The 26081-nt window shown below is 47.9% G+C and overlaps 1 protein-coding gene across 3 annotated transcripts in view; it reads left to right on the forward strand.

Moving 5' to 3' along the window:
• The window catches only part of LOC144770734 (sialic acid-binding Ig-like lectin 13), a 767717-nt gene that overhangs the window by 567907 nt on the left and 173729 nt on the right, over nucleotides 1-26081 (forward strand). For all 3 annotated transcript variants that reach the window (XM_078655472.1, XM_078655474.1, XM_078655473.1), the window contains one exon: nucleotides 24415-24462. In XM_078655472.1, coding sequence (XP_078511598.1) covers nucleotides 24415-24462 — 48 coding nt within the window. The remainder of the gene's footprint in view (nucleotides 1-24414; nucleotides 24463-26081) is intronic.

Consider the following 26081-nt stretch of genomic DNA (forward strand, 5'->3'; position numbering starts at 1 on the left):
GCCTCATCTTTCTTTCGAGCCCACCTAGCTTTCCACTTTTCCACATCTCCCCATTTCTGCAACACTGTCAGTAGTTCCTTGACCTGCGCCTTTTTTCGTGACACATTCAGGTTTTCCAAATCTCTGGCTGAAAATTCTGCTCGGTATGGTTTCTGCAAGGGTTTCGATTTTGAAATGTCTATTCCCATACTAGCAGCAGTATCGGTCAATTTTTCATGAAGTACTCGAACATTGCGGGTAAGACTTTTGCACATAAACAACAGCTCTTCTTCAGAGTAGGTATTTAATCTGTCTAATCCTACGTTTCCTGCCATTAATTCTTCTATTTCTACTCTCAGTTTGTAGAGGTCTAAAGGTTTCGTTTGCGAAGTTAGTTTCCCTAATTCTTGACTCCATCTTTCGATTTCCTCAGGTGTGACTAAAGTGACACTTCTAGTACCTGAAGTCGATTCCATTTGAATCTCCCTTGCATTGAAAGGATTATGTCTTTTCTGCATTCTTTTCCCTGTATTTCTAATGGGCAGATCCATCAGTGAGACTTCAGATTCACATTCGCTCGTCTGTTCATCTACAATTAAGGGTTCTGGTCTGGACTGTGCTATTACGGGAGTAATGACTGGAGGTTTTGGACTTTCATGCCGATCCCCGTACAATGAAACTATGGGTCCGATTGTTACTGGGATTGTCAATGCTTCAGGACTGGTATTTAACTGGGTCATTTTCTGAACGATCTCAGCTCTCTGTTTTGCTAGAACCTCCAGCTCCTTTTCTTCCGGTAATCTCTCTATGGATTGGTCATGTAACACCTGCGGGGTTAGTGTGGGAGCATAACTTGGGGCAGTGGGATGAGTCTCACTAGGTCCTTCACCATAATTTGGTCTTGGGAATAAACTTCCTGTACCTAGGGATCTTCGTTCTTCCTCATACTGTGACTGTAATAACGGCATTCCTGAACTTGACGGTCTCACCTCGCCTCCGTAGGGTGGTCGAGAACAAAAATCTCCTTCCCGGGAATATCCTGTCTCCCCACTAGCTGACATTCTGGGATAAATGTTTCTTGTATCCACTGGTCCTAGACTCTCGGTATAGGGAGGAATGTGGTAACCCCCTCCTACACTTGCGGACCTGATCTCTTTTGGTGGTGGAGGTCTTCGGGAAATATCTCCCGCACTTAAAGGTCGGTGTCCTTCATTATAAGGAGGCGGACTTCTCGTACATAGGTCATCTAATAATTCATCATCCGACTCTCCAATGGGTACCCAATGTTTAGATTTTTCCAGCCGTTTCTGTCCCCCAGAAGGATCATCTGCTGGCATCATGGGGAACAATCCCTCCACTATCATATTCTGCCTCCACTGTTTCATCTTTTTAGCTCGTGCTTCCTGTTTCAATTTTGGATAAAATTTTGTTAACCCTTTATCCATCCGTGGCTTATCCCTTTCGAAAGCCTCGATTTCCCATTCCTCTAGCGCTTCATACTGCGTTAATCTAGGTCTGGGATGTAAATCATTCATTCGGGTTCTCAAATTGAATAGAATTCTACTGTTAAATGTTCCATCTAACGGAAAAGCCAACACTCCGTCATCTTTCGTGTATTCCACCCAATTCTCCAACCATACACATGTGTTGTACCCTTTATCGAACATCATGAACGATGCGGGAGTGTTAGGTTGCGGTATGACAACACCTTCTCTAGTTTTAATCGGCTTGTCCTTTTTGAAATAATTCTTCACCTTATTTACAAGAGACACTTTTCTCTTAGTTCCGTACATAATGTCGTTTTTAACTCCTTTCCACTGATCGTTCTCAAATCCCATATGTCGTGGATCAGGTCTGGTATGCGGTCTATACGAATGCCACATACGATTTTTACGAGTGATTTTGTTTACAAAACCACTTCCAATCCAAGTGCGTCTATTATTTTCGTGCGACCAATGAAATGCACGAGTTCAAATAATCTCGACCAATGGGTACGCAGCCCTTTCGTGAGACAATTCCCACGCTCCGGCGCTCGCCCCTCCTTTACAATACCAGCTCCGCTACCAGCCCGCTGCGTCTACCAATCTCAGCGCGGCCCGGAGCGACGTCAGAGCAGCTTCGCGACTGACTCCATCCTTCACAAGGTAACGGAAACTTTCTTTCTTTCTAAAGTGCTTAGTGCTTGGTTATTTTACAACGAATACACATTCGCCACCGTGCTCAAGTGTCTAGACAGGAAAGAATTTGTTTTGCTGCAAGTAAACTACTTCCATTTACTTTTCATTTACTACGAGTAGATCTCTTCTGCCTACCCTTCACACTAGCATTGGGGCACCTGCTACTTCCCTAGACTCATCCACTTTTTCTCGGGATATATCCAAGTCTAGAGTTTCACCAGCGAGCCTTTTTGCTTTCACGCAAGCTCCGATGAACCCGCTACTCTTCCGATGTGACCCTAACTAGGTTACGCCACAATGGGAATTTTGCCAATGAACCTCGTCACTAACATTTATTCAATCATATATTCAGAAAAACCCTAGTTAGTGCTTCCAGTTCTGCCTAACCTGCACCAACCTTCCTTAGAGCAGGTGACCTCAACGCGAATGGATTCTATTCACCACTCGCTATTCAATTCCCCGGGGATTCCTAACAACATAAAAGACGTTTTACGTACGAATGGATTAATACATATAACAGTATGATAAGAAGAATAACAATTTTAAAACATTTCATAATTTTTCAAAGTAAACGATTTTCAAGTGAGTGATCAATTTCCCTTGAAGCGCCTACTCTTATAGCAGCATCCGACTTAGCTAGACTAACTAGTCCTACCTATCCTTTAACTAGTCCCTAACCATAACTCTGCTACCAGAAAATTACTGCTAGAGATCGCGGGTCACCCGACCAATAATTACGCCACTTCTGGCTTCGGGCCCATATACTTTACTTTATCATATACATTGATCAGGTGCCCACACAATCTACTACCAATAATTGTGAGTTCCCTTTCGATTTATTTCTAGTGTACCCAACTTACCATCCACCGTTATGGGTACCTATGACCACGATGGGTCAGGGAGCTAGCTGTAAAAGGAAAGGCAGCAAATATCATATAACTTTACTTTTCATAAAATGACCACGGACAACTGGAAGTTTCGCTAATGACATGCAAAGTGGGCGTACCCAACCAGTTAGCGACTGAAAGCAGTCGCTAACGTCGCTATCGCCTATTAGCAAGGCAGGCATAGCGTTGGAAATATTCGCGCTAAGCGCGAATATCTCCAAATACTAACACCTGCCCAGACCAGTTCTTAGCCATGTTATCCAATGGGAGGTAGGTAACATGGCTAAGAGCATTTCGTCGCTAATGCGTGAATATCGCTGCATTCTCGCAATATTCACGCATTTCGCCGCTATCGCTGGATATTTTAGCACAATGGAGAAAAAAGTTGCTAATAGCATGTTTTCTCCGCTAACATATCCAGCGATAGGCAGCGATAAACAAATCGTCGCTAAGCCTATTTAGCGATAAATATCGCTACTTGTGGGTAATATTGCTAGAGATCGCGGGTCACCCGACCAATAATTACGCCACTTCTGGCTTCGGGCCCATATACTTTACTTTATCATATACATTGATCAGGTGCCCACACAATCTACTACCAATAATTGTGAGTTCCCTTTCGATTTATTTCTAGTGTACCCAACTTACCATCCACCGTTATGGGTACCTATGACCACGATGGGTCAGGGAGCTAGCTGTAAAAGGAAAGGCAGCAAATATCATATAACTTTACTTTTCATAAAATGACCACGGACAACTGGAAGTTTTGAAAGTTTATCTTAAATTCAAATAAAGGGCAGTCATACAGTTTTATCAAAAGAATGCTAGTGCGACAGGGAACCCGCTAAGTGAGAGGAAAACTAAGATAAGGGGCAAAGTGAACACACTATAAATCTGAGTTACTTTACGCAGTTTACGAGAGAAAAACCAAGACCATATCAGGAAGTTGCAAGCTGCCCAAATCACCACAAACTCTGCCTAACCAGTCTATGTTTCCCTTATACACCTTTATTATGGCCAGCACTGGCAGAAGGCCAATTGCTTTCTGCTGGGCCAGAGCTAGACCAGTTGAACAGTGGATCTTCTTTATTACATTATAATTTACAATAGACTGACTGACACATGCACAGTCAATCTCCAAGCACTGTGCAGGCAGCAAGAGAGAAAGGTCTGTGACTAGGAGTCTAATAGCTGCCTAATTTCTACAAAAAAATAACAAATCGGTGCAAGGGCCCAAAATATTTCTTAGGAGCCTGACTTTGGCACCACATGAATGCCTGGGCTACTGCATGCCAAGTCCGCCTCATTTTTATTCTATCCCTTGCCTATTTCTTCTGCCATACTACATACACTTCCTGGCTCTTTATCTCACTATTAAAGGTTCTTTTTCATGCTTGCTTTCCCCCGATTCACTCTTTTGTTAAGTTTAACTTCCGCCACTTTTTTCCTTTATCTTCCTTGCTTTTCTTTTCATCTGTCTCCATAGGCTAACATGGTAATATTTTATTTCAAAATAAATGTTGGTAGGAGCCACTTAAAAAATAGACTTCAAGGTCTCAAATTAATATTTCAGATAAATCCCCAAACTTGCCACTGTTAGATTTATAACTACTATGACAGAAAATAACTTAATAAACTATATTTTCTATGGGCCACAATCCCTCCTTTCAGTTGCTGTCTCCTGATTGGCAAGCCTTTGTCAGGCTGAGCCAGAGCTGCTCTAATGAGGTGTGAAAAGCCCTGGTAGAGAGACAATGGTTTTCCTTTGGGTTGAGAAGTACAACCTTCCGGGCTGATGGCATGAAGGGGGTGAGGGGTAGCCAAACTAGTCTTCTAAGGGTGAATGACACTTTAGAACAGCACAGGTTGACCCCCATATCCTACCACCCCCAGTGACATAGTAGCCCCTGTAATTAGATTAGGGAGAGGGTTGGAAGGGGAGTGTTTAGGAAAACTAGCCACACCATTAGGTTGGGTTAGCCTGATCCAGCTCCTCTTGAGAGACTCTCTCCACGTTGTATTTTTAGAGAATGGTGCTTTCTGGGACAAGAATATGCCCCACGTTGAAGGAAGTGGTCATTCACCTGGGTGGCAACCTACATTCCATTGGTCAAGGGTGCACCTCTGTTTGATGCCTGGGAACACTGAATAAATATGGAAGAGCTGTACAGCCCCTCAGATCTGCTCCCTAAAAAGACAAGAAGAAGAAGGACTGCCCTGCTGACTCCTAGGCCTGTGCCAAGACGACTGCACTCACCAGGATTGCTCCTGCTGTACACTGTAGGACTCAGCACCAGAAATACTTTGCCTGACTCTGAAAAGTCTAAGGAGTAGACTCCCTACAAGCAACAGGTTAACAGAGACCACCTGCATCATCTCCACCAACGGTCCACATCCTGGAGTGTGTCCAGTGGACTTTTAAGGATTTTGCCTGATGCATTGAGGAAATTGTAATCCTGACATCCCAAGGACCATCCTGGAAATTCCAGACCATTGGATTTGTGTTTTGCACATGTTGAACCCTCATGAGGAACTTAAGTATGTAGCTCCAGACGTTTGGAGCAACTTTTGGAAGAACCTGCATTTTTCAGGTTTGTCCAGCTGAAAACTCAGAAGCTCCAGACTTCCAGGATTTGATCGGGGCCTTGCAGAAAGTCAAGCCCTCGAACCCGCACCCAATCAAGCCTTGACAAAGTGTTCTGATTGACGTAGAGGGAAAAAGCTCCAGACAAAAGAATCGGGCGCGCGATTGGGGCGAGATTGCATCCGGACACACGGGGAGAGAGTGCATTCTGTTGTTAACTGAAGGCGTATTTTTAAATTACTTTGCCACCCTGTCACTTTGCTATATTGTTTTTATGCTGCACTGGTATCTTTTAATAAGGAGACCTTTATAGCCCAATTGTACTCTGCACATGATTCTTTAACTTACCTGTTGCCTATTTTCCCCAGTCCACTGCGACAGCGTCGTTTGCGTGGAGGGAGAATACGCCCACATCCGGTTTACGGAGGTTAGCGTTTGAGCGGCCTGACCCCCATAAAACCGGATGTGTACCGGACCGCTCAGCGGATGCGCGATTGGGGGGAGATTACATCTGGACACACGGGGAGAGAGTGCATTCTGTTGTTAACTGAAAGTGTATTTTTAAATTACTTTGCCACCCTGTCACTTTGTTATATTGTGATTATGCTGCACTGATATCTTTTAATAAGGAGACCTTTTTAGCCCAATTGTACTTTGCACATGATTCTTTAACTTACCTGTTGCCTATTCTCCCCGGTCCACCGCGACAGCGTTGTTTGCGTGGAGGGAGAATACGCCCACATCCGGTTTACGGAGGTTAGCGTTTGAGCGACCTGACCCCCATAAAACCGGATGTGTACTAGACCGCGCAGCGGACGCGTGCAGCACGCGCGCCGGCGGCGCGCCGAAGGCGCACCAAAGGCAAGCCCGTCTGCGCCCGTCAGCAACCCGGAGGCGGACAGGACATGAAACGCTGCCGGTCTCACTCCATGCCATGACAATCCGATAAGGTATGATAGCGCTGCACTTAAAAAGTATATCCCCCCTCATAAATGCCATATGCATGTTGAGCTAGGTAGGGATAACAGAACCATGAACTGCAACATGTGTAATTGGACCAGCTCTCGATACCCAGCAAATGCACCCGGGCCCTCGCTTAACGCATTGGAAAGTGATAGGAGGAGCCAGGGGAACCTCAATATCTGCCTGCTCAATGTGAGATCTTTAAACAAAAATGCCCAGCATATCTCCGACTTGATTTTAGAGTCAAGGCCAGATATACTATTTTTAACGGAAACCTGGCTCTCAGACACCTCCAATCCCACCTTGGCAATAGCAGTACCCATGGGTTATTCCATACTTAGGAAGGACCGCACCATTGGGAAGGGCGGGGCATTGCCATGATCTTTCAAAATGACATCTCAGCCAAAATTATCCCCATGGATGAAATCGAGGGTGCACAGAGCCTTTGCTTTTACTGCACATTATCCGCCCACCAATCTCTGGCAGGTGTTCTCTTATACAGACCACCAGGCCACTCAGGACCTTTCTTAAAATTAATTACTAATACTATAGCACCACTTGCCCTAAGATATAACCAATTTTTTGTCCTAGGAGACTTTAACGTCCATATGAACAAGCTAGAGTGTGTGGAGAGTATTACACTAGGTGAGACCCTTAACACTCTGAACTTGCTACCCCTCATAAATAGACCTACCCATGAGAAGGGACACACATTAGACCAAATCTTCTCAAACACCCCGTGTCAAGCTGAGGAGCCACCCCTCTTGCTTGGACTGACCATTTCCTGCTAAAAATCACGATGGCTAAAATCAGGAAACCAGCTCACACCATCTCAAAACCACCCCTTCTCAAATTTAGAGCTCTCCACAAGCTAACCCCGGAGGCCCTCAGCTCTGCACTGCAGGCATATCCCCTCGTTAGCAGTAATAAATTAGAGCTGGATGCCCCCAACTTGGAAAATTGGATAAAACAGGGTGTGGAGACCGTAACACCTGAGACCCTACGGTCCCAACGGACTATACATCGGTCTGCACCATGGTTTAATGAAACCCTGCGCAAGTACAAAAGTGTCTGTAAACAGTTGGAAAGGGTGTGGAGGAAAAACTTTAATAATGATAGTAAATCTCTTTACAAAAAAGAACTAAAATTTTACCATCAGAAAATTCTGGAGGAAAAGAAACGGTTCTTTGAAGCAAAGATTGAGATATCAGCCAATAAAAGTAAGGAAATATTTAACATTGTAAAACACTTTACTTCACCTCCAGCAGTAGCCTCCAAATGCGAAGCCTCTGAAGCCTGGACACACAAAATAGCAGACTTCTTCCACAGGAAAATAGTCAATATACAGACATCCCTCAACCCTTCATTCACTACCCTGATCAACATACAACCTGCACAAGCCAATCCACTATCTAATGCCACCTTCCTCTAATTCCCCTCGATTATGCTAGTACAATCTCTTAAAATCATGAAGAATTTAAAATCTGGCTCACCATCAGATTCTTGCCCTGCTAAAATATTGGCATCGGTGGCTGAGGTGATTAATGCCGAGGTCAATACGGTGCTGAATTTATCTCTGAGCAGTGGCCAGGTTACAGCCATTTGGAAACAAGCCAAAATCCTGCCACTGTTAAAGAAGCCTACAGCAGATCCTTTAATAGTGTCTAATTATAGACCCATTTCGCTCCTGCCTTCCATAGCTAAGGTCATTGAAAATTACGTGAACTCTGTCACTACTGAATTTATGGAGTCTCCACTCGAGTCAATCAGGATTCCGTGCTAATTTTGGCACGAATCAGTTCTCCTTGAAATATCGGAATCTATCAAAATGACCCTTGACTCAGGCGGGAGAGCGGCTCTAATATTGCTAGATCTATCTGCAGCGTTCGACACCGTGCCCCATGAGAGACTCCTTCAGAGACTGAGAGACTGTGGGGTAGGGGTCACGGTGTTCTCTTTGTTTTAAGAAGACCGAAGGCAAGAAGTCTGGAACCCACCTTTCTCCTCCCTCATGCCTCCTACGGAGGTGGGTGTTCCTCAGGGTTCTACTTTGAGCCCATTATTGTTTAGTCTTTACATGTCTCCCCTCGCCCTTTTGGCTGAAGCTGCTGGAGCCATGATTATATCTTACGCGGACGACACCCAGCAACTGTTCACCTGTAAAAAGGGATAGGCCCCGGATGGTGACAAAATCAGGAACTGTTTAAGACAGGTCTTTTCCTGGTTTAGTCACAATCAGCTTCAGTATAACTCGGCTAAAACAGAAGTAATTCTTTTCAGAGCTTAGGACCGGGAAGTCTGGAGACAGTGGTGGCCGCCTGATATGTTCCCCCCGCAGACCTCTGTGGGAGTAGCCAAAAACCTAGGGGTTAAATTGGACAACTCACTGAACATGAAGACCCAAGTTCGATCAGTAGTCGGTACTTGTTACGGAACCCTGAAAAGGCTCTGGAAATTTCTTCCCCTTCTACCCCTCTCCCACAGAAGGACTGTGGTCCAGGCCCTTATCACCTCCAGGCTGGACTACGCTAATATCCTCTATCTAGGTCTCCCAGAATGCCTCCTCAGTAAACTCCAGGTCGTGCAGAATACGGCCGCCAGAGCCATCCTTATGTTGGGGCCTAGAGTCCACATCTCGCCCCACCTCAAGAAGCTACACTGGCTCCCCATTCACAGCAGAATCCAGTTTAAAGCCCTGTCCATCACCTTTAAGGCCTTACATGGTATTGGGGCCACCTATATTAGGAGAAGAGTGAGCTACTACACACCTGGGAGAGCCCTCAGATCATCTCACCAACATCGGATGAGTGTGCCTAAATTCGATCGCGCCCGCTTAGGAGGGCGCTCCTTTCAAGTTTGGGTTGCTCACCTTTGGAATGAACTCCCGATAGCAATGAGACAAGCGCCTGACATTCTGCACTTTAGGAAACTACTGAAGACATGGCTGTTTCAGCAGTAATTCTGGCCCCGCTCCGCACACGCACCTCCCTTTTATCGCTTTGTTTTCTGCTAGCGCCGGGACACTCTTCCGAGTAACTGTGCGCTATACAAATATGGTAAATAAATAAATAACAGTCTTATTTACAAGCATTTTGCTCCACTAGTGTGTCACTTTTTCTTATATAAAAAGTGCCACACCAGTGGCCCTTGGAGCTTGTAAATAATATCCTAATTGGGAAAGTAACATTTTTACTGATGCCTCCTGCTTAGTGTATACAACCAGGGCTCCATCGAGGTCGACCTTAAACTTTTTTTTTGTTCCGGTCAAGCATGACCAAAAGGCACATAGCGGATATATGTTTTTAAGCACTCAAAGGTGTTTATTCTTCAAAAATTCATATCTCTGTTTTCCTACTTTGTTTTTTTCATTTTAGTGTCTTTTTGTTCATAAAAATATAATCTGTTTGTATGATGGATTTGGATTTTCATTGTGTATTGTGTATCTTTAATTTATTGGTGTTTTTTAAGTGCTTTACCTACCTAAGCTAAGCCTGCCTGCTTGTTCAATCACTCAATCAGGTGGCTTGTGAAGAGTGACTACTCACGTGTAAGGGTCTCAAAGCACTCTGGGAGGGAGGGAACTGCTGGTCCATCGGAGGCACTGTGGTTCCTTTAAAGAGCTAGGTCTTCAGGTCCTTCATGAATTGAGGCAGTGACAGTGATTGCCTGAGGTGGAGATGGAGGGTGTTCAAGGTCTTTGCTGTGAGGTAGGACAAGGATCTTCCTCCAGCGGTGGTCTTGCAGGTACATGGGACGGTAGCCAGGGCCGGGTGGTTGGAGAGGAGCTCTCTGGTGGGAGCATGGAATAAAAGGCAGTGGTTGAGGTACGCAGTTTCCACGTCCTGTAGGGCTTTGTAGGTATGTGTGAGGAATTTGAAGGTGATTCTTTTGTTGACTGGGAGCCAGTGGAGGTCCCTCAGGTGGCCAGTGAGGTGGCTGCAGCTGTGGATGTTGAGGATAAGTGTGACAGAGGTGTTTTGAATGTTCTGTATTTTCTTGAGGAGTTTCTAGGTGATGCCGGCATGGAGTGCGTTGCCAACGGCGATTTTGCTGCTGATGAGTGCATGGGTGACCATCTTTCTGGACTCGTTTGGAATCCTCTTGAAGATCTTTCGGAGCAGGTGTAGCGTGGGGAAACAGGATGATGAGACGGCATTGATCAGGTGGCTCATCATGAGAAAGGAGTTCAAGATGATGATGAGGTTTTCTGTGTGGCCTCTGAGGGGGGTTCAAGTCCTGCAGGCCACCAGGAGTCACCATGGGCAGAGGGGTCGGAGCAAATGATGAGGGCTTCGGTCTTCTTTGAGTTGAGTTTGAGGCAGCTATTCTTCATCTAGGTGGAGACAGCCTTCATCCCATATTGGAAGTTGTTCTTGGTTACTGTAGGTTCGTTGGTGAGGGAAATAATCAGTTTGATTTTGTCAGTGCAGAAAATTATGTTGAGTCTGTGGTGCCTCATGATGGCTTTGAGCGGGCCATGTAGATGTTGAAGAGAGTCAGGCTCATGGAGGATCCTTGAGGAACCCCGCAGCTGATCTCTATGGGTTCAGAGTTGAACAGTGGTAGTCTGACTCTCTGTTTTCAGCTTGTGAAAAAGGAGAAGATATATTCCAGGGTTTTGTCATGAATGCTGGCGTAAAGGAATCTTGTGCATAGGGTGGTGTAGGAAACAGTGTCAAAGGAAGCTGAGCCGTAAAAGAGGATGAGGGCTCCAGTTTCACCTTGGTTGAAGATGGCGGTGACGTCGTCTGTGGCGGTGACGTAGGCGGTCTCGGTGCTGTGGTTGCATCCGAAGCCAGATTGGGAGAGGTCCAGGATGTGGTTCACTTCAATGAAGTCAGAGAGTTGGGCATAGATGGCCTTCTTGATGACCTTGGCTGAGAAGGGGAGAAGAGATATGGGTCAGAGGTTCTTGAGGTCTGGCAGGCTGGCAGAGGGTTTCTTCAGCAAGGGGGTTTTCTCTGCATATTTTCAGTCCTCCAGGAAGTAGTGGAGTTGATGAGCAGTTGATGGTGAGGCAGAGTTGGGGGTGATGGTGGTTCTGGCTCTGTTGAAGATGTGTTGCTGGCAGGGAACCGAGGGCACTCCGGAATGGATGCTCTTAATGATCTTGGGCCATATGTAGGTGGCCAAATACCGGTCGGTAAAGCCGAAAATCGGTTGATTTCGGCTTTACCGACTGGTATTTAGCCATGGGAGATGTACGTAATACCGAATGGCATCGGTAATAACGAATCGGTAAAAACCCCAAAATGCGATGTAGCAAACATCGGTATTACCTAATTTGACCAAATTTGGTAATAACGATTCGGTATTTACCACTTATCCTGAGCAGGTGGTAATCAGGTGCAGTGCATAAAAACAGCCCCAAAATGCAACTGTCTGAACACAATGGCTGGCCTCTACCTCATAGCAAGGTGGCTACGCTTGAGAGCAGCTGGAGTGAGGATCTGGAGACGGGAAGAGCGGGTTGTACAGACTGCGCATCACATAGTTTCAATTGACTGAACCTGAGATCCATGAAAGGTGCAGACTGCACCCACACACCATCCTTGACCTAATACGAGACATAAAACCCTAACTGGAGCATCAGGCACCAAGGGCGCACGCAATCCCCACCCATGTCCAGGTACTCTGTTGCCTGCACCTCCTAGCAGCAGGAAGTTTCCAGGGTGTGATAGCTGCAGTGGGTGGTGTGTCACAGAGCTGTCTATCCCGTTTCTTCAACACCTTCCTGGATGCCATGATGGACAGAATGGAACATTACATTACCTTCCCCAGTCCACAGGCAGAGCTGCAGAGGACAAAGCTGGAGTACTACCAACTTGCGCAGTTCCCACACGTCATTGGCTGCGTCAATGGGACCCATATACCTATCTGCCCACCTGCAGCAACTGAATACATCTACAGAAACCGCAAATCCACCCACTCCATCAATGTGCAGGTGATATGTGATGCCAAGTACATCATAACTGACATCGTGGCCAAATTACCCGGGAGTACCCACGACTCGTACATCTTCCGGAACAGTGGTATCCATACATGTCTGCTTGCAGGTGAATTTGGAGAAGGATACCTACTAGGTAAGTCAATGTGACACACCCTGATGTACACCCTGGCTCAAGCTATTGGTCACACAAATTAATGGCACTTTCTTCTGTACATAGGTGACAGCGCATATGCCCTCCGGCCTTATCTACTCACACCATATCTCAACCCAACCACCCCAAGTGAGAGGAGATACAATGTGGCACATAGGAGCACACGCAATGTGGTGGAGCGCACATTTGGATTGCTTAAAAGCAGATTCCGTTGTCTCCACAAAAGTGGAGGTGCACGTCTGTACAGCCCCATCAAATGTTGCAAGATTATTGCTACATGTGCAATGCTACACAATCTGGCCACAAAAAAAGGAACAGCAGTGGAACTAACTGACTCTGAGGACGAGGACGAGGACAACCCTCAGCCAGAGCCCTGCGCAGCTGGTGTTGCAGTTGAACTTGATGGGAGACAGAGACGAGCAGAGATAACGTCAAACTATTTCTGAGTGAGTAACGAGACAGAGCCAGTAACAGTTTTATGTTATGGTGTTTAATAAGCACACCACCAGTATTGCAAGCAGTGTCCATTCGGACATGGGTTACATCACCCATCTAATGTTTGGCAATAGGCAGTGGTCACTAATTCCTGCGTCCACGTGCTGCGTGTGCACGTTCCCTGGCAACACTGTCTGGAGTATCAGACTGTTCCTGCGCAGTACCGTGGCGTTCGCTGCGCCTCCTGCCCTCGGTGGGAGAGGGCATAATGCTACCACGGCTGGTAGCCTCCTCACTGTCCCCCCCCTTCCATTGTGGCCACCTTTGCATTCTGCAGGAGCTCTAATGCAGAGGTCATAGAAACCATGCCCCTGGCCACATCCCTGCTGCAATGCGCCATCTCCTCCTGCAGGGAAACAACACTTACAACGCAACTATTACAACGCACACCGTTACAACGCACACCATTACAACGCAGGATCCGTTACAACGCATGCCTTTACAACGCATGACATTACATAGCAGATGCTATTACAACGCATGCCATTACAACGTAAGTATTGGTAAGTATGTTATTTTTTAAAATCATTTTTTTTAAATGTAAATTAAATTAATTAATTTAATTAATAGTATATATTTAGTTTTTGGGTTATGGGGTACAGGGGTATTTTTAGGTTTCAGGGCTAGGTTTGGGTTTTGGGGTACAGGGGTATTTTTAGGTTTCAGGGCTAGGTTTGGGTTTTGGGGTACAGGGGTATTTTTAGGTTTCAGGGTTAGGTTTGGGTTTTGGGGTACAGGGGTATTTTTAGGTTTCAGGGCTAGGTTTGGGTTTTGGGGTACAGGGGTATTTTTAGGTTTCAGGGTTAGGTTTGGGTTTTGGGGTACAGGGGTATTTTTAGGTTTCAGGGCTAGGTTTGGGTTTTGGGGTACAGGGGTATTTTTAGGTTTCAGGGATAGGTTTGGGTTTTGGGGTACAGCGGTATTTTTAGGTTTCAGGGTTAGGTTTGGGTTTTGGGGTACAGGGGTATTTTTAGGTTTCAGGGCTAGGTTTGGGTTTTGGGGTACAGGGGTATTTTTAGGTTTCAGGGCTAGGTTTGGGTTTTGGGGTACAGGGGTATTTTTAGGTTTCAGGGTTAGGTTTGGATTTTGGGGTACAGGGGTATTTTTAGGTTTCAGGGCTAGGTTTGGGTTTTGGGGTACAGGGGTATTTTTAGGTTTCAGGGTTAGGTTTGGATTTTGGGGTACAGGGGTATTTTTAGGTTTCAGGGCTAGGTTTGGGTTTTGGGTACAGGGGTATTTTTAGGTTTCAGGGTTAGGTTTGGGTTTTGCGGTACAGGGGTATTTTTAGGTTTCAGGGCTGGGTTTGGGTTTTGGGATGCAAGGGTATTTTTAGGTTTCAGGGCTAGGTTTGGGTTTTGGGGTATAGGGGTATTTTTAGGTTTCAGGGTTAGGTTTGGGTTTTGGGGTACAGGGGTATTTTTAGGTTTCAGGGTTAGGTTTGGGTTTTGGGGTACAGGGGTATTTTTAGGTTTCAGGGCTAAGTATGGGTTTTGGGGTACAGGGGTATTTTTAGGTTTCAAGGATAGGTATGGGTTATGGGGTACATGGGTATTTTAAGGGTTCAGGGTAACGGGTATTTTTAGGGTTCATTTTTTAAATAAATAATTTTAAATACTTTAAATAATTAATTTTAATATTTTTATTATTTTTTAATATTAGTTCTTTAATAATAATTGTTTTTTTTAAATAAACAATTTTTTAAAGTATATATATTTACAAATTAATTATTAAAAAATAATTTAATTTATTAAATTAAATAAATGTTAATAAATTACATTTAAAAAAAATATAATATACTTACATATACTTACGTTGTAATGGCATGCGTTGTAATAGCATCTGCTATGTAATGGCATGCGTTGTAAAAGTATTCGTTGTAAATGTATCTGCGTTGTAAAAATTGCGTTGTAACGGTGTGCGTTGTAAAAGTTCGCGATGTAACGTCATACATCCCCTCCTGCATGGCGATGGACCTGCGACACATCAGTGAGGTTGCAGTGGCCAGCCGGTTCACAGACTTGGTATAGGCCTGGAGCCTCTGCCTCAAGACGGTCCTGCTCCAGCTGGCTGCAGAGGTTGTCCACAGAGGTTGCTACTCTCTCCATTTCCTCACACAAGTTGTCTCCCATTGCACTGATGCCCTTTTCCATCCTGTGCATGTGCTTGTTAATGTGTGCCACCTCCCTGTGCAGTGATCTCATCTACCTCCATTGCAGGCGCTGGACCTTCAGCATGTTGCCTTCCAGACCAGCGAACACACTTTCACCCTGTTTGGATGTTTCTGGACTGTCCGGCCTTGCCCTGCGGCGTCTGGATGAACTGTGGGTGCCCTTAGACGGAGTAACAGACCTCTCCCTGTTGCCTCCCTCATGGATTGGAGTCTGTTGGTCCCCTGTGCCCTCCTCTGACTACTCGTCCATCTGCTGGATCGTGGCCACCTGACTGTGGTGGTGGTGGTGGTGGTGGTGGTGTTGGTGATCGTCGCAGTGGGGACTGGGTATGAGTGGATGGCGGTGTTCCCTGGCATTGTGGTGATGCCTGTGGTGGGGGATTTGGTGGTGGTGGTTGTGCGGAGCTTGTGGTCCCTGCAGGTATGCTTTCTTCCTCATGTTGCCTCCCCTCTGGCCTGGCTGACTTTGCTCTGCTCCCCTCTGCAGCACTGCAAGATGTCTCGCCTGTAATGACACAAATGTAGATATACTCACTGCTCAGTCTGCATTTGAACTACATTAAACATCATACCTACAGATCACAGTGATTGTCCTGACATTGCCAATTACTTTAACATGCTATTGTGTTTGCTAGCCTGACTGTCCTATACATCAGTTCCCTCTAACTACATCTCCCAAAATGCATAGCAGGTAATGAGTAAGACATGGAGTGGAGTGGGAGCCCCTATGCCACTATGGGGATTGGGGTTGGGGAGGGGGTAGCACAGCATGCTGGGCATGCTTCTTACCTTGTTTCCTTGCTGCTCTGGCAGAGCTGTCTGCGTCTCCGACGCCACTCACACTCTCCAGCTGGATGGTGGACTCCACCATCAGTTCCAGTGGTGTTGGTGCTGGTGCTCTGTTCTTTCCTCCATCTGTTTTGGCAGCCTGCCTCTGCCTCTCTGCCATCCTTGCTTTTGCTGTCTTCCTGAGATCGTACCACCTCTTCCTGATGTCCTCAATGGTACGCTGGGTCACACCTATGGCATTTATTTTGTCCTGTCCATGGTGGGATTGCTGATCAAAAAGCGTGTGATGGTCCTGGCTGACATCCTGGATCAGTACCTCCAGCTCCTTGACATTGAACTTCAGCTTTCTTTTCCTCTCACTTCCCTCCTTCTCCCTGTCCTGGCTTGCCATTTCAATGCTTGTTTCCTTTTTTGTTTTCTTGTTTGTAGCTGTGAGGCTCTGTTGCTGCTGGCTCCTCAGCCCACCTGCCTGCCTGCCTCACAGTGAGCTCCAGGTCTTGTGCAGCTGTCTGGGTGTGGCCACTTCCTGTTTGGGAGGTGATTGGGTGACACAGGATTGGCTGATTCATCGAATTACGTTTTTTTGAATTACCAAATCGGTATTTACCAATTCGGTAATGAATTCGGTAATTCCGATTCGGTATTGGATTTTTGGTATTTTTTTTTACCGATTCGTTCCAATTCAATATTTGTTATTGATTTTTAAGTAATCGGTAATGTTTACCGAATTTTTATCTACATCGCATATACCGAATTCTTAATACCGAATCGGTAAAATTCGGTATTAAGGATTCGGTATTCATGATTTACCTACATATGGCCCCTTGATGGTTTCATTAGCAGTGAAGGGAGTCCAGTTGAGTAGGGTCTGTTTGGGTTCAGAGTTATTGGGTGCGATAGTTGCGGCTGGGGCAGGAGGGTCTTAGGTATTGGGGCTGCTGAATCTGTTGTGTATTTCCTAAATCTTGCAATTGAAGTAGGTGCAAAGGTTGTTGCAGAGGTCTTGTGAGGGTGGGATATCTGCTCTGTCTGGGCTGGGTCTGGTGAATTCTTTGACCATGGCAAAAATGTCTTTACTATTGAATGCGTTGGCTTGATTCTTTCTTGTGGGGATTCTTTCTTCGTTGTCCTAATCAGCTGGTGGTGTGCGGTGACAGCAGTTTTGAAGACTAACTAGTCTTCTGGGTCTTGCTGCTTTTCCATCTCTTCTCAAGCCGTCTACAGGTGTGTCTGGACTCATGAAAGGCAGGAGAGGCTCAGCAGGCTTTCTTGGGGTCTTTCTTCAGGAGAGCCAGAGTGTCAGCACAGTTGGAAATCCATTGGTGTAAGTTGCATGCTGATGTATTTGCGTACGTGGATGTCAGTGGAAGGGTTTTGATGAGGGAGGTGGTGGGCCATTCTACGGTGACCTTGTTCCAACTTATGCGAGTGTATCGCCGGGCCTGTTGGTGTAGGATGAGTTTGGAGATGGAGAAGTGGACACAGGGGTAGTCAGTCCACAGGAGCTCAGGGGTGTTCCTGAAGGTGACCTTGTCGCTGGCGGAGAAGATGGGGTCAAGCGTGTGTCCCGCTGATTGGGTTGGAGAGGTGACCAGTTGTGTAGGTCCAACGGTAGTGAGGTTTTCCAGAAGGGACGAGGTGTTTTTGTCGGAGTTGTCCAGATGAAAGTTGAGATCATTGAGGAGGATGTAGTCTGTCGAGGCGAGAGCATGATGTGCAATGAAGTCAATGATGGAATCATTGAAGGGTGGGTAGGGTATACACCTGTTACAACGCATTTTTTACTCCGCACTACCACTACAACGCGACCATTACTCCGCATACTATTACAACGCATTGCGCTGGGGGGCGCTCTAGGATAGGGAATAAGTTTAATTTTCTATCCAACACCTTCCCTAGTGTCCACGGGGACTGGAGTTGGAATAGAAAATTATACTTACCACTATCCAGCACCTCTAAGCGCTATGCGTTGTAACGGTATTCGTTGTAAATACCGCGTTGTAATGGTATGCGGAGTAAAAGTATGCGTTGTAACGTCATACATCCGGTGGGTAGAGTCTAGGGGAGCTGTAGATGAGGGTGCCTGGTCTTGGTCAGCACTTCGAAGTGGAGGGGATGCATGGTGGTCGAGAGGTCATCTGTGTGAGTGGTAGGGCCAAGGGTGCTTTTCAATCAATCAATCAATCAAGAATTTGTATAGCGCGCTACTCACCCGGAGGGTCTCAAGGCGCTTGGGGGAGAGGGGTCCGCTACTACTCGAACAGCCAGGTCTTGAGTTGCTTCCTGAAGGAGAGGTGGTCTTGGGTAATACGGAGGTGGATGGGGAGGGAGTTCCAAGTCTTGGTTGCCAGGTAGGAGAAGGATCTTCCTCCCATGGCGGCTGTTCGAATGCGTGGGACGGTGGCGAGGGCGTGGCTGGTTGATCGTAGCTGGCGGGTGGGAGTGTAGAAGGTCAGGTGGTTGTTGAGATACCTGAGGCCCAGGTCGTGGAGGGCCTTGTGTGCGTGGGTGAGGAGTCGGAACGTGATTCTCTTGCTGATGGGGAGCCAGTGCACGTCTCTCAGGTGTGCGGTGATGTGGCTGTGTCGGGGGATGTCCAGGATGAGTCGTGCTGAGGCGTTCTGGATGCGTTGGAGTCTTTTCTGTAGTTTGGCTGTGGTTCCGGTGTAGAGGGTGTTCCCGTAGTCCAGTCGGCTGGTGACGAGTGCCTGGGTGACCGTCTTCCTGGTTTTGGTGGGGATCCAACGGAAGATCTTTCGGAGCATGCGTAGGATGTTGAAACATGATGATGAGACGGCGTTGACTTGTCTGGTCATCGGGAGGGAGGAGTCCAGGATGAAGCCCAGGTTGCGTGCGTGGTCTGTTGGTTTGGGTGCGCTGCCCAGGGCAGGGGGCCACCAGGAGTCGTCCCAGGCAGAGGGTGATGATCCAAGGATGAGGACTTCCTTCTTGTCTGAGTTCAGTTTCAGGCGGCTGTTCATCATCCACTCGACTACGTCTTTCATCCCTTCGTGTAGGTTGGTTCTGGCGGTGGCTGGGTCGTTGGTGAGGGAGAGGATCAGCTGGGTGTTGTCTGCGTAGGAGATGATGTTGAGGTTGGGTTGGCGTGCGATGGCTGCGAGGGGGCTCATGTAGACGTTGAAGAGGGTGGGGCTGAGTGATGATCCTTGTGGAACGCCACAGATTACTTCGGTGGCCTCGGATCTGAACGGGGGAGGCGGACTCTCTGGGTTCTTCCGGCGAGGAACGAGATGATCCACTCCAGTGCCTTCTCTTGGATTCCGATGTTGCTGAGGCGTTGTATTAGGCTGCGGTGACAGACAGTGTCGAGCGCTGCGGAGAGATCCAGGAGGATGAGGGCCGCTGTTTCCCCGTTATCGAGCAGGGCTCGGATGTCGTCAGTGGCTGCGATGAGGGCGGTCTCGGTGCTGTGGTTGGCTCGGAACCTGGACTGCGAGTGGTCGAGGGATCCGTTCGTCTCGAGGAAGGCGGAAAGCTGTCTGTTGGCGGTCTTCTCGATGACTTTGGCAGGAAACGGGAGGAGCGAGATGGGGCGGTAGTTCTTGAGGTCGGTGGGGTCTGCTGATGGTTTCTTCAAGAGGGCACTGAGTTTGGCATGCTTCCAGCTCTCCGGGAAGGTGGCGGTGTTGAAGGAGCAGTTGATGATGTCTCGGAGTTGGGGTGCGATGACGGAGTCAGCCTTGTTGAAGACGTGGTGGGGGCATGGGTCGGATGGAGATCCGGAGTGGATGGTGTTCATCATTTGGATGGTGTCTTCGGTGCTGACCGGGGTCCAGGCACAGAGGGTGGTGGTGGGGGGCATTGGTTCTGTGGTTGGGTGCGTGGTCTGTGCGCCAAAGCTGTTGTGTATGTCTGCGATCTTGCTGTGGAAAAACGAGGCGAGTGAGTCGCAGAGGTCTTGTGAGGGAGTGATGTTGTTGTTTCCGGCGCTGGGGTTGGAGAGCTCTTTGACGATGCTGAAGAGTTCCTTGCTGTTGTGTGCGTTGTTGTCTAGTCGTTCCTTGAATGCTGTCTTCTTGGTGGTGTGGATCAGCTGGTGGTGTTTGTGGGTGGGGTGCTTGAGGGTGGTCATGTTGTCTGTAGTCGGGTTTTTTCTCCAGACTTTCTCGAGGGTACGGCAGTTCTTCTTGGAGTTCTTGAGGCTTTCTTGCTTCCGGGCCTGCTGGGATGGTTTTTCAGGGGTGCGAGGTCGTCAGCGCAGTTGGTGATCCACTGTGTGAGGTTGCTGGCTGCTTTGTTGGGGTCCGTTGATCTGGCAGGGGGGTTCTGGTTCAGTGATGTGGTGAGCTAGTCGGTGGCAATCTTGTTCCAGCTCCTGTGGGGAGCCTGTTGCGGGTGGTGGTGAGTCGTGGTCCTTCTGAAGCTGAAGTGGATGCAGCTGTGGTCTGTCCAGTGGAGTCCAATGGAGTGGCTGAAGGAGATGTGCTTGCTGGAGGAGAAGACTGGGTCAAGCGTGTGTCTGGCGTAGTGGGTGGGGGTGTTCACCAGTTGCTTGAGTCCGAGGTTGGCGAGGTTGTCCAGCAGGGTGGTGGTGTTCTTGTTGTTCTATAGGTGGAAGTTGAGGTCCCCTAGGAGGATGTAGTCAGCGGAGGGGAGGGCGTGTGGGCTGATGAAGTCTGCGATGTCTTCGCTGAATTGTGTGCGAGGTCATAGGGGTCTGTAGATGAGGGTGCCTCTAAGTATGGTCTTGGGGTCGGTGTGTATCTGGAAGTGAAGATGTTCGGCGGTTGTGAGGGTGTCGTCGGAGTTGGTCGTGATGCTGAGGGTGTTCTTGTGGACGATGGCGATGCCTCCTCCTGTCTGGTTGATGCGGTCCCTCCGGGTGATCTTGTATCCGTCTGGGATGGCGATGGCGATGTTGGGCGCTGAGGAGGCGTTCATCCAAGTTTCCGTGAGGAAGGCGACGTCTGGAGATGTGGTGTCGAGCAGGTTCCATAGTTCCACGGCGTGTCTGTGGACGGAGCGGGTGTTGAGCAGGATGCACTTCAGGTGGTTGTTGCTGGTGCTCGGCTTCGCGGGTGCGGTGCAGGTCCAGATGCAGGAGAACTTGCAGGATTGGCAGGTGAAGGGTCCGTGGGTGCGTCCTGGTGTGGCTCGGTGGCAGCCAGGGATCCGGCCGGTGTTGAGTGCCTTGAGGGTGGCAGAGTCGTACATCCGGCGGGTGGGATGGACTCTGCGGGGACCAGGGGGTCTGGCGCTGGGCGCGGTCCGGGCGCGGTCCAGGTGCGGACGGGCATAGACAGGCTTGCCTATGGCGCGCCTTCGGCGCACCATTGGCGCACCCGCTGCGCGTACGTGCGGACTCTGCCATAAATGGAGAGTGGGGGGGCGGAGCGAGGGAGGAGCAGCTGGGAGGCGGGAGCGGGTTGGCGAGTGGGGAGGGGAGCAATGCGATGCTGTGAGTCTGAAGGAAACGGGGGTGGGGCCGTGGGGGAACAGCTGGGAGCGGGAGGCGGGGTGGAGCAGCGGGAGAACGGCGATAGAGCAGAAAAATCAATCAGGGGCACAAAGCGGGAGAAAAACGGTGATAGAGCAGAAAATACAATCAGGGGCACAACAGTGACAATCAGGGGCACAACAGCGGGAGAAAAACGGCGATAGAGCAGGCAAAACAATCAGGGGCACAACAGTGACAATCAGGGGCACAACAGCGGGAGAAAATACAGATTACTGACACAACGCACAATACAAATACAGGCAGAAACAATTACTGGCAGTGGCGGCAGTGGTGGCGGCAAACGGGGACTGGGCACACGCAGGATGGGCCACGCGGCAGGTGGAGCGACCGGCACTGACCAGGTCAAGTCAGGTCACAGTTCCCCGCCTCGTGGACACCACCTTAAGTATCCAGTGGGAGGGAGGAGCAGCTGGGAGGCGGGAGCAGGGTGGCGAGGGGGAGGGGAGCGATGCGATGCGGTGAGGCTGAAGGAAACGGGGGTGGGGCCCCGGGGGAGCAGTGGCAGGGAGCAGGGAGCGGGATCGAGCAGCGGGAGAACGGCGATAGAGCAGAAAATACAATCAGGGGCACAAAGCGGGAGAAAAACGGCGATAGAGCAGAAAATACAATCAGGGGCACAACAGTGACAATCAGGAGCACAACAGCGTGCAAAAAACGGCGATAGAGCAGGCAAAACAATCAGGGGCACAACAGCGGGAGAAAATACAGATTACTGGCACAACGCACAATACAAATACAGGCAGAAACAATTACTGGCAGTGGCGGCAGTGGCGGCGGCAAACGGGGACTGGGCACACGCAGGATGGGCCACGCGGCGGGTGGAGCGACCAGCACTGACCAGGTCATGTCAGGTCACAGCTCCCCACCTCGCGGACACCACCTTAAGTATTCAGTGGGAGGGAGGAGCAGCTGGGAGCGGGGTGGCGAGTGGGGAGGGGAGCGATGCGATGCGGTGAGGCTGAAGGAAACGGGGGCATACGCAGGATGGGCCACGCGGCGGGTGGAGCGACCTTTTGTGTACAATGGAGATGCCTTGCCTAGGTTTTTTATGCAAACCTAATGAATGAACTTGTAGCCATCCGGGATGGTTGTGGGAATGTCCAGGGCAGAGGTAGAGTTCATCCAAGTTTCCATTAGGAAGGCAATATCGGGGTTGATTAAGGCAAGCAGGTCCCAGATCTCCAGCGCGTGTTTGTGGAGGGAACATGTGTTGAGCAGGATGCAGTTTAGGTGGTCGAGTCTGATATTCATCAGTCGAGCAGTGGGTGGGGCTGGTGTGTGGTGGCAAGCAAAGGTGCAGCTGCAGTTCTGGAAAGAAAAAGGGTCCTGGGTGTAATTTGGCAGTGCCCGGTGGCAGGTGGTATGGTGTCTGGTGTTGAGGGCATAGTGGGTGCTGTCGTCATAGCGGTGGATGGTCTTGGATCCATTGTCTGTGGCACTGGATGCAGTCCAGGTGTGGATGGGCGTAGATGGGCTTGTTTTTGGCACCCATTTGGCATGGCTGCTGTGGTGCAGTGCTGCGGCCGCCATCAGATGGGTGAGGGGACGGCTTGACAGCTGGGAGTCGGGAAAATGGGAAGCAGTGATGGAGGGAAGGCGGGGTGCAGGCCACGAACAGTACCAGGGACACGGAGGGAAAAAGGTGCAAAAAGAGGCAAGAGAGAAGAAAAGTGAAATAGCAAAAGAAGGAAGGAAATGAAAAGAAGGCAGAAGGCAGAGATACAGAGGGAGGAGCAGAGAAGCTCCCCACTTGACCCCAAGGGGTGAGGCCCCGTCCCGTTGGGTGCCTGTGGGTTGAGGAGGTCCTTAAACTCAGACTAGAAAGGGTCAGGGGCAGCAGCTACTTCGGCAGAGCAGAGAGGGAATGGAAGCAGTTCACTGACAAGGTCAGTGGCAATGCTCTTTCCACCATGCAGCGGCTGCCATAAGTAGTGTGAGGGGGAGGGCTGGATAGCTGGGAGACAGGAAAGTGGGGAGCAGCGTTTTTGGGGTGGTGCCCCGGGCGACAACCAGCGGCATGGACACAGAGGGAAAAAGGCACACAAAAAAGCAATAGAGAAGAAAAGTAAAACATTTTAAAAGCAAAGAAAGAAATGAAAGGAAACAAAAAGAAGGCAGAGACGCAGAGGTCAGAGCAGTGGCAGAACAGAGAATCTCCCCACTGGACCACCAGGGATGAGGCGCTGGCAGGTGCCTGTGGTTGGAGGAGGGCCTCGAACTCAGACCAGCCAGGTTCAGAACCAGCAGCTACCTAGGCAGAGCTGTATGGGAAGGGAAGCAGTTCACTGACTAGGTTGCTAGCTACAAATTGGTTCAGCAAGGGATTAATTTAATGGGACCCTAACTGAACCTTTTATTGTGCTTGTGGCCTTATTACTAGTGTTAAATAGGTACTTATAACTACTAATAATCCACTTTCCAACATCATGGAACTGTTTTTTTTAATTTCTATTGGCACAGCATGTTTAAAACACCATAAGAGCACATGTCTTGGCTCGTGCTCTTAACGTTTATCCTACTGACTTCACAAATTCCCACCTTTTGCCCTCCCTCCTGCTGCTCCTCCACAGTGCACCATGCACTCCGTGGTAGTCAGGGTGATCCCCTCAATGTCCTCTCCAATTCTTGACGTAAAGATTCAGTATATTAATTGAATCTGCTACTTTATTCTGTAGTGGGGTTATGATACCTTTACATTAAGTTTTGAGTGTTTAGCAAATGAAATAGGAAATATTATAAAGTACTTCTGCACAATGAAATTGCAAACATTGTCTTCCTTTTGTTTTACAGATCCTCCCAGGACCCCAAAAATAAATTATGAAGATGTCACGACTCAAGGTATTATTGACATTGTTGTGTTTTGATCAATGTACTAAGTATTAATCACCAGCCTATAATTTAGCTTTGGAACACGCAATCTTCACTGTCTCCATCTGTGAGGTGCTACATCAACATCTCAACATCTATTTTTTTAATTTAGGATGCAAGAAATCCTCAAGTATCTACCCCTGTGACATAGATTCCACTGATTGTGAAAATATTGGGTCAGATTAACCTTAAATGCCTACAACGTGTCTAAAACAATTAGTAGGATCCGATTAGACTTGTTTGTAAGAATGTGCACCATAAACACTTGAGCTAATCCACAAACATATTGTATTGAGGCTTCTACTGATAATTAGACTGGTTGATACTGGGCAGTTGACTTAAACATTGGTAATATCCAATAAAAAAACATTGACAAGATTACCATCAACCCCTGTGTCACATGCTGAAGTAAGCATAGCCCATTTTGACATAAATCATTTTGCTTTGTCCTTCTTCTGTAGGTGGAGAATTAAAAAATGTCCTATGGTACATGTTACACCTGCTCTTGGAAATATTTTCCACCTTTTGTGACATTGACAATGAACCTCAAGGACCACTCCAAGGAATCTACAGCCAGACTCAGTGAAACATTGTTTTACTGTCACACATGGCAAGCAGCACATGTCTGATTAATATATATCTGTGTTCCATATATAGGTCCTACAAGGAGCAGACTAAAGTCCAGAGTTTGTTTATGTTGAAAGTTGTATGTGTTGAAAAGTGTGTTATTGGTAGGTGTGCACCAACATGATATAGGCTACAGTAAAAGTCTCAGTAAATAAGCCCCTTCCTCACCCCTTGGTAGCTGACAACAGGCTGTCAGACCTAACTTAGGAGAAAAGAGTGTCAAGCATTCAATAACACCAATACGTCAAATAAGTAAGACAAAATACACAATTAAAAATTCCACACCAAATTATAAAAAATAGTAAATATTTTGATAAACAATAGTCACTAAAATTACAACGATCCAATGTAGGGAATGGAAGATATGAATTTTGAAAGATTACCCACTTTTTACTGCTTAAAAACATGTAGGGTCACTCTGGGACATCTGGTTGTGCTTGACCAGGCCAAAGTCAACATTGAACCTTGGAGTCCTGCTGTAAACACTAAGCAGGAGGCCTAGATCAAAGTTTCACCTTCAAACTTAAAAACTTTTCTGGGGCTTTTTCTTCTGACATTGCTTAACCCTCCACAGTACGCTGGATTCAGTGAGGGTTCACCAGCTTTACTTTCTGCCAGGCCCCAGTCAAATCCTGGAAGTCTAGAGCTACGGAGCTTTCAGTGGGAGGAACTTGACATCCAGGTCTGGTCGTGGTTGAATATAGTCAGCTTGACTCTCGCCGTTTGGTCGGTCATGGAGCCTTTTCACAAAACTCTAAAGCACTCCAGACTTCAGGAGGTGAATCCTGAAGGCCTCCTTGTAGGTTCGAACTGTCCAAATCTCCAATTCAAAGGTCTGGAATCTCCTAAATGGTCCCTGGTATGTCTGGTCTACAATCCCCACAATGTACCTGGTCAAATCCTTAAAAGTCCACAGGACACACACCCTGATGGGGACTCTTGATGGAGAAGATGCAGGTGGA

Source organism: Lissotriton helveticus, chromosome 7 (genome assembly GCF_964261635.1).
Source record: "Lissotriton helveticus chromosome 7, aLisHel1.1, whole genome shotgun sequence".
Classification (NCBI taxonomy): Eukaryota; Metazoa; Chordata; class Amphibia; order Caudata; family Salamandridae; genus Lissotriton; species Lissotriton helveticus.